Consider the following 9563-nt stretch of genomic DNA (forward strand, 5'->3'; position numbering starts at 1 on the left):
TAAAATGAGATTACAATCAGGATGGAGGCTGGTTAGCAGGACTTAAAGCTGTATTACAGTTAAAATACGAAGGATTTAAAACAGAATTGTGGCGAAATGTATGCTGGGATTTTGTTGTGAAGACAGCAAAGGAAAGAAGGTACAACTTAAGTGTACAAGTACTGTCAAATTACTACTATACCGAAAAAAAACTAATTTCATATAATATATAAAACGAAAGCCCCGAAAAAAAAAAAAAGATTTACATAAACCCAAGAATAGCTAAAAATAAGCACCGAAAAATACAATTCATAAAAAACGAAAAACAGAAGCCCTAAATATAATTATTGGAACTGATACTCATCTGTGCCTGATCTCCAGTAGTGAAACAAAGAACCACATATCAGAGGCTGAAAGAACACTGGAGCAAAAAGAAATATTTTCTTTTCAACATCAGATCTTTTCTTAAAAAATAAAATAAAAAAATAAAATATTTTTAAATTGCTTTAAAAATAAAAGATTGTTTTGGTTCCATTACTGTTTCCTGTCCAGTCTATACAAAGTCAGTCATTCTCACAAACAGAGCTCACAGCTCTCTCTCTCTCGCTCTCGCTCTCTCTCTATAAATCATTTTATTATAAATAGTAATAGTATGAGTTTAATAATAAAACATCAGTATTAAACTCAGTAGAAAAATGTAATTTATTCCATATTGGTACAAGTTTGCCTTCTGGTGGAGGGATTTGGAACAAACAGGGAGTATTCACTTCAGCTGCTGGCTTCAGTCAGGGAGTGCTCTTTCAACCCCCAGCTCTGTTGTGCCTGACACTTGTTGCCATGCAGTATCATTTTGCTTACGTCACCAGGTTACTTTAGCTCCTGACCTTTTGAGGTTTTATAAAAACTAGAGAACTGGTGAAAGCAGCCAGCTGAAGAGTGCATTAAAGTACACCTGCAACATTCTTGCTGTAACGCTTCCACATGGGAACCACATTTGTACATGAAAATGAAATTTGAATTAACTACATTGTAAGGAACCCTGTGAAAAATTAACTGTTTGACAAATCTCAAATAATATATATATATATATATATATATATATATATATATATATATATATATATATATATATATATATATATATATATATATATATATATATATATATATATATATATATATATATATATATATATATATATATATATATATATATATATGTGTGTGTGTGTGTGTGCAAATGTACTCTTTTATAAATTAAGGGTTTGTGCTAATAAATAAAGAATTGAACTGGAACCTACATAAAAAAAAAAAAAAAAGTGGATATGCATTGCTGGGATATTACAGGTTTTATCAAAATTGTGGCTGTATTCACTTGTAAAAGTTTACTACATTCCATACAAGTTTACTGCTTGAACATTGCTGTTTATGTGCTGCTATTTTAAGGTGAGACACAGTGTCAGATGGTTTAGTTGAGATTTCCTAGGCCATAAGGCTCCACCAATGCGCCTCAATCCTGAACTAAACACCCTTGGGACTCTCACAAGTACAAATTGCCCTATTGTGTGATATACACTGGGGACAACCCAATTAATTTTACATGTGGCCTGGATTTCAAAATAAAAATAAATTAGACAGGCAGTGAGGATTTGATGTTAGAGTTCTATAGTTTAAAGTGCAGCTTAGTGGTATGATTTTGAGTCAGTGGACCTTACAAAGAAAGTATATTTTTTCAAAGGAATGCAATCATTATAATGGTATAAATACAGCAACTACTCAGAAAAAAATGTAATGTCCTTATTTGCTTGTTATAATGTTACAATGGTTTAATTGTTATCCGAAACTCTGTCTTTGTTTTACAATACTGTTTTTTCAACAGATCTTGTACCAATGCAGTTGCCAATTAAACGTTTAACACATAATTGGGTCATTCACAGGACCATCAAAAAACTCTCTTTATGACAGGTGGTCTTTATACAATAGGAATTTCAAATGAGAAGGATAAGTATGCCAAAATTCATTAAAGTGATCACTTTGAGCAGATAGTCCTTCAATACAGGTGGTCATAAGACAAAGTTATCTTTCTTGTAACATAAATAGGAAGCTATAGTTGGTGTCATAATCAAGTACATTAAAACCCAAACCTGCTTATACTTGCAAAAAATGTCATAAAAAAATTATATTGCTTAGCTATACAACATATATATATATATATATATATATATATATATATATATATATATATATTATATATATATATATATATATATATATATATATATATATAATGAAGGGATTGGGTATAGCAGAGGGGGATTTCCATTATCACAGTATCTTCCAAAAATGTAAAAGTGTCACATTACAGAAAGTATTTATAACTATGGAGTGCATGTGTGGGTCTCTCTCCTGCTCTGTGTGTTACTCTCTGATCCTGAATGTTTGAGCAACCCGCAAGAGGGTAGGTGGAGTCTCGCAGTTTTTGAGCTCTGGACTAGGACAGACTACAGCTGTAGGAGAGCTCTTCTGCTGTTGTCTCTGCAAGGCTCATGTTCCAGGACTTTATCCCTTGAAATCTGAGCACATCCTGGGAGATATATCCTACAAGCAGTTAAACAGAAACCCATCTGCAACATTTTCCACGGGAAGAAGTTTTTCAACAGTACGATAATGGATCAGCACGAATTTCAGACTGTGATGCCGGACAAGCTGGAGGTGACCGGAGCTGGGGAGGATGAGGCAGATGCACCGATCAGCGCCTTGACCATCCTGGCTCTGCTGGAGCGTGTGGCTGGGATCATCGACAATGTGCAGGCTTGTCAGCAGCGTATGGAGGAACGGCAGCTGGATCTGGAGAACTCCATGAAGACTATCCAGATTGACATACTCAAGCTGGCAAAGGATCACGCCACCACCGGAACCACAGTGGATAAGCTGCTGGAGAAGACCCGCAAGGTGAGCTCTAACGTTAAGGATGTTCGGCAGCGTGTGGAGAAGCAGAATACCCGCGTTAAAAAGGTGGAAGCCACGCAGGAGGAGCTATTGACGAGGAACAAGTTTCGGGTAGTCATCTACCAGGTGAGCTCTTTATCTCTCTCTCTATATAGCTATGGAGAAATGTTTTTTCATCACATAGAATTTTAGGAAGGAGACGTAATAAAAATTGAAAAACTATATAAACATCATGTTATCAAAGAAACTATAAATTGATATTACAAAAGTCTACCAGAAGCCATAATACTATTACAGTATTTCATGTTAGATTTTGCAAAGAAAAATACACATTATTCAGCAAAAGTAGTTAGTTGTATTGGGTGATGCATTTCGCCATAGCTGTATATACCTTCTTTTTTGTTCTCCTTAAAAGTGCCACCAGCTGTACAGCCCCTGACAAGTATCTAAAAGCAAAGCCCCACCTAAAAACACCATGTTGTTTGAGGAGATAGAGTTCCTTAATTTGTATAGTAGATGGGGAACATAAGATGGAGCTTCTCCACAAACCACTTAGAGGTGTCCTAGTGTTTCAGAGCTAGATCGCAGTTGTGCTTAAGGAGCTGGAGTAAAATAGAAAGGTGGTGGACCTACATGAATGAGTGACTGGTATAATACAAAAGAAAACTAAAGTTATTGGCCACGAACGATTAATATCCATTGGGTATTCTATATTATAAAAATACAGAAGCTCTGAAACTGATAGTGGCAGGTAACACCCTAAATTTGGGTTTGTGCGTGTGTCCGTGTAGGTGATTGTGGTTGTGGACCTTTGGTGGAGAAGAAAAAAGCTTTCAATGAAAGCTCCATATCAAGCACCTTTCCCCTTTTAAAAGGTAAAAAAAGCTTACCCTGTAGATTCAAGCCTTCAAAGCTAAACAGCTGTGAAACTCATGATGGTTCTGGCTATTATTAGCATGTGGCATGCTTTGCGGCCAGGGGGGTATAAGTTTAACTACTGTGCAGCGAAGGTTATGTGCTGCCCTTATGAAAAGTAATATGTGGCAGACTGCCATCAATCTGTCACATTGACCCCACCAATCACCAGTCCTTTTTAAGAACCTTTAGCTGGTATCCACAAGGGTTTGATTTCAGGTGAAAGTCCCCACCCTTTTGAAAGCCAAAAAGGGCTGATAGTTTAATCCAGAGGTGTGTTCATGCCAAAGAAGGAGGTGCTTTTGAGCCACAGAAAGTCCGTTCTAGAATTGCTTGTAATACGGGCTTCCCAAACATTCATTTGGTTCTAAATAAAATGGTGAGAAATCAGATGTGTCAACATTTCACTTAATTTCTTGGAATTAAGATTCATATTTAAAGACTTTAGTTCAACATATCTTTGGTTATTTTTAGAAAATTGGCCTTGCCTTCCATAGTAAGGTCTGAAGCCAACTGAAAGCACCTGGTAATTGTATGATATTTTACAATTTATTTTTAAACAATTAAATATATTTCAATACAATTCTTTATCTTTCTCTCTCTCTCTCTCTCTCTCTCTCTCTCTCTCTCTCTCCATATATATATATATATATATATATATATATATATATATATATATTATATATGAGTATATATAATATATGGGTTTAAAATCAATTGAAAGTTTATGTGAACATTAAATTGATTCTCGTACATCATTAAATTAGTAGCTTAATTTAATCAGTTAACATTATTTTTAATTAAAATATTTATTTTACAATGACTTTAATAATAATTCAATTACATATTCAACAGAAAATATGTTTTAAAAAGTAATTTAAAAAAACATTTTATAATTGAAACCAATGTAATTGCCCAATAAATTCAGATACCCTCTTGATATATTGTAAGCATGAGAAGCGCCAGGTTAGTTTCCATTCTTATATGCAGTACATTTTCTTTCATTTGCAGAAGTGCAGTATAACTTTCCTTCACTTTTGTGAGAAAGAAACATAGAATTTGACATCAGTGTGGCTTTTAAAATGCTTGACATATTCCTAACAGTTGATAGATTCATTTACAGTTATTCTGAGGTACAGGCGGAGGCTTGTAATTCCAAATATAGTGCTCTCGTATTTAATGCTGAAGCTATTGCATGGTCATTAAGCATGTATTTCAGGAAGCCAAAGGGTAAAGCGATCACAGTAGTGTTAATACCAGGATGAGGAAAAAGGTACCAATAGTGTTACTGAACACTCTTAATAGATAATTACATTCCGGCTGCTATGTTAATTAAATGGAGACTTAGATAAATCAGTTGTGAGAGTGTATAATGCTGAGCATTATTCGTTTTTCCATCAACTAATATTAAAAAACAATAGGGCCCCACTGTAAATTTTTAGCTGTCTTGTATAAGTATCACATTCAAATCACAACAAAGACCACCACACCATCAGCTTACAATATATGTTTTTTTTTTTAATACTGTATTTGCTGTTTTTGTTTGGACAGCTATTTTTCTTCAACAACTTTGATTATCTTCTAAAACTGGATAAATACTCAAGATAAAGAGATGTATTATTACACAAGAGCCTCTTCATTTGGGCATTTGTGAATAAAAAACATTCATCCTGTTTGTGTAATCAATTCACATACTTAATCAATTAAGCAAAATCAATTCACATGCTTGTGAAAAATATAATTACTACAAACACAAACACAATCACATTTGGTAAACGTACTGCAAACCAAAAAAACAGTGTCAATACAGTCTGCTATAGTTCAAAATAACTACTATTACTTCTGAATTAACTCCAGTATTCATAATTATAATAATGTTTATTTTAAAATAGTTTAGCCCATCTCCACCCTTGTAGCTATGGATTCAAATCAGATGTCAATCCAAAAACACTGGTTATACTAAGTTAGACCATTGTTATAATGAACAAATTAAGTGTAACCAAGTGTAAGTAGGTTAAATTTAATTTTAGTTTTTCAATTGTTCATATACTGTATTATTTTTAAATGCGTGTTAAGGTGTTTTTCTAGTCCAGAAGCTGCTTTTCAGTCTGTAACATAAGTTAGATCAGCCAAGCTTTCACTTCGGATCAATTTTCCTTTTATTTTTCTGGCAATACAGTACAAGATAAAAACACTTTAGCGGATCTAGCCTACATTACATAATTATACAGCAAGCAATAAGAACTGAAAGAACAGCTCCTGAACTGCTATTGAATTTGAACACAGGCACAGATTTATAGTGTCTGTGTATTATAGCGAATAACAAACTGGGTACGAGTACATAACATGATCACACATATGCAAGCAGTTCTCTTATATGTCTTTGTGAGTACTGTGTATCAGTGCCTGCTTAGGGTCTGCCTAATCATCACCACTCGAAATTAAATCCTGGAACATAAGGGAAACACAAAGCCACCTGTTCCAAGATCTCATGTTGGTTTTCAAATTACTGTGCGCTTCTTAGGGAGACAATCATGTAAAGCAAAGGCTGAGAGCAATTATAGCTATTACTATGTTCAACATTTCACTTTGATATACATCTTTATAAAAAAGCTGGCAAATTCACACTGGCTGGTTTACAGCTTGTAGGAACAGCCAAGAACCATACAATAGCATGTATATTATGGTGGGATTTCACTGTTAAAGGTGAACCTAACTGTGTGCAGACTGGATGAATCCAAGCTAACATTAGGTAGTACAAAACTAGTGCTACTCAGAGTGAAACTTACTGCATTTGCTTTGAGTATTTTATTGCATCATTGTAGCAGTTTTAAAATAAAAATGTTCTTGGCATATATGTACAGCATATATTACAGATCTTCTGCCAAAGCCAAAGGAAAGTTTGAAAAGAAAAGTTATGAATAAGGTAAAAGTGCTGATGCAGATGTTTATAAAGAGTTCAGCATCTGCAGTGGCTATAGCAAGAGATAAAAATATCCGCAAAACTGTACTATAAAAATATAATAATAAATTAACCTGACAAGCGTGTAACAGTAAGTAATACATTCATTATAGAAAATACAATGTGTTCTGTGAGGCTTTAATATGGAAAACAAGATCTCATTGTGTACTGTCTTGTATATCCACAGGGGGAGACAGAGATACCTTCCGTCGCTATTACAAAAACTCCCAAGGGAGGCTCGGTGAGTAATGCCATTGAGCCTGAAACCAATGACCCTCCTCCAGATCTGTCTTCTGATGAGGAATATGTGGTGGTTGAGGAGGCCGACTCCTCTACTGCAGCTCGGATTAAGAAATCAGGCATGAGGCGCATTGACAGTATCAAGAAGGCCTTCTCGAAAGAGAACATGATGAAGACCAAGCAAAACCTGGGCACCAAAGTGAACCGCATCAGCACCCGGATAGTGACGCCAGAGCGCAGAGAGAAGATCCAGCAGTCCAAGGAGAGGATAAAGCAGTCAGGGGAAAGGATGAAGCAATCTGGGGAGAGGCTCAAGGAATCCATCTCCAAAGCAGCCCCCACCAAGGAGTCCTTTAAATTCACCATCAAGAAAGATAAAGAGAGGACTGTAGCAGAAGGGCAGGAGGGAGCCCAGGGGGTGCTGGCAGAAGAAGCTGCCGCTGAGGCAGGGGCATCCGCACAGCCCTCTAAAGCGAGCAGGAAGACAAGCCCAGATGTCACCTACACTGAGGTGATCACAGAGGTGAAGCAGGAAAGCAGCATTACAGAGCTGGCAGCACCACACCATGAAGATGGCAAACTTATCTACACTGAAACAATCGTGGCTGCAGTTGAAGATAACAAAGGGGAGCAGGCAGAGGCAGCAGTGATGGATATGAAGCAACCATCCTAAATATCCACCCTTTGGAATGAAATAGGCACCTCGCATGAATTGTAGAAGTTGAGAAAAGCTCAGATTTGTGATGTATTACATAATGTGTTTTTTTTTTTTTTTTTTTTTTTTTTGCATATTGAACGTTCAGGGGCATTATGTCTCGATTCATATTTTGAGGGGGTGGGGGTTCTTAGCTATTTTGTAAGCTTGAAGGGTCATGGGTAGAAGTACCCCTATAGTTGCAGGCCAACAACAGTTAGCAGCCCGCATAAATATCTGGTATCCCAGAAATCTAAAATACAAACAGAAGCCCAGTAGATTATTCTGAATGCTCTATAAATGATAAAATGTGGTTGTGGCAGGTAGTTTTTTGGGTGTTTCATGAAGTCAAAGTATTAGACTGCCAGAAGCTTTGTTGGTTTACCAAAAACATCCAAGTGCCTCCAGTTGTTTTGCAATAGCCTTAGGCTTGTGGGAAATGTTGTCCTTGAGCAGCAGTGGCTAAATTAGGTTTTGAAGAGGTTTATAGCATGGCATCAAGTGTTAAGATGAAAAGCAGGAAGTGAAGTGTGAAGATGTGACTATTCTAAAGAATTTAGGCAGAGGCAGGTTTTTAACTTTTTTTTTCTAGCCTCAGTGTTACATGGTACAATAAACCACAAATTTGTAAAAATTAAACAGATTCAATAGAACTCAATCAGCTGGTCTGTGAAGAGTATCTTACATGTATTTTGATGGGAAAGAAAAAAAAAACCTTGATTAGGTGGATTTAATGAAAAACAAAGTAGAACAGGTTTGATCCATGTCTACATGCATACACAACAAAAATATAAAATGTTCCTTAATTAAGAAAATGAAAATGCTGAATAATTTGTATAAATATTTTCAAGTGAAATGTAATCCTTAAACATCTCATTGTTCTGTGTGTGTAGACAAATATAGTTGTCTAGTTTTAATATTATCAAGCTCATGCTGCATTCATCACTCAGAGCTATTTCGGGGCAGTTTATGTCAAAATATAAAGGTACTGGTAAATAGCAGTAGGGCTTATTTGCTAGCTTTCCCTTTTTTTGTTTAACCTGTTTATATAGGACCCGCTTACTGTAATAAAGAGTGAAGTTTTGCATGAATTTAAAAGATATTTAGCTCAAATACTGTATCTTTCCACCCAAGTGTAAATGATGTCAAAAATCCTTGGTGAATGAATGGTGAACTCCTTTGCACCTAAAGTTTATTTTGAAAAGCTATAATATTTTCTTAAAATTTGAAGGAACATCATGATTTAAAACACAGTACTTTAAACATGTTTGTGATTCATTTAAATATGTGCATTTAAACTGGCATGGGGTTTGTGACCATGTCGTCAGCTCATGTTAATGTGACATTTTCTGTAATACTGGTATTTGCTTATGATAGAGTACAAAATAAATTAAGAAACTTTAGTGGCAAAGTAGTTGAAAGATTCATTCCGATAAATTCATTATTTTTGTGTCTATTATGGAAAAAAAAGACAAAATGGAAATGCAATAAAAATATATACTTATATATTAGTTTGTATTCCTGGAAACATCTACAAATACAGTAATTTATTATCAACATATTGACTACAGACCATTAAAACATTTAGAATTTAGAGTCATTCTCTATAACAAACACTAAAAGTTGAGTTCAGGTCAAGTACATTAGGTATATGTGGAATGCAGTTTTAACATTTAACAAATAATAGCTATATCAAGAACTACATTATTTATGTTGTTATCAGTAATTCAATTTTTATATCCCCTATGGAGATGCTGAATAAATATTTACTAAAAAGTGCATTAAAGGTAATTTGAGTTAAACATATCATTTTAAACAGTGCAT

General features: G+C 35.0%; 1 protein-coding gene across 1 annotated transcript; it reads left to right on the top strand.

The window, feature by feature from the left end:
- Nucleotides 1-2396: 2396 nt before the first annotated feature.
- On the top strand, nt 2397-9245 carry LOC121313123 (caveolae-associated protein 4a-like). The gene is made up of 2 exons (XM_041245309.1): nt 2397-3054; nt 6993-9245. Exons 1-2 carry the CDS (start codon nt 2647-2649, stop codon nt 7716-7718), a joined length of 1134 nt encoding a protein of 377 aa, XP_041101243.1. The 5' UTR covers nt 2397-2646; the 3' UTR covers nt 7719-9245.
- The last annotated feature ends 318 nt before the right edge of the window (nt 9246-9563 follow it).

This window comes from Polyodon spathula, chromosome 3 (assembly GCF_017654505.1).
Source record: "Polyodon spathula isolate WHYD16114869_AA chromosome 3, ASM1765450v1, whole genome shotgun sequence".
Lineage (NCBI taxonomy): Eukaryota > Metazoa > Chordata > Actinopteri > Acipenseriformes > Polyodontidae > Polyodon > Polyodon spathula.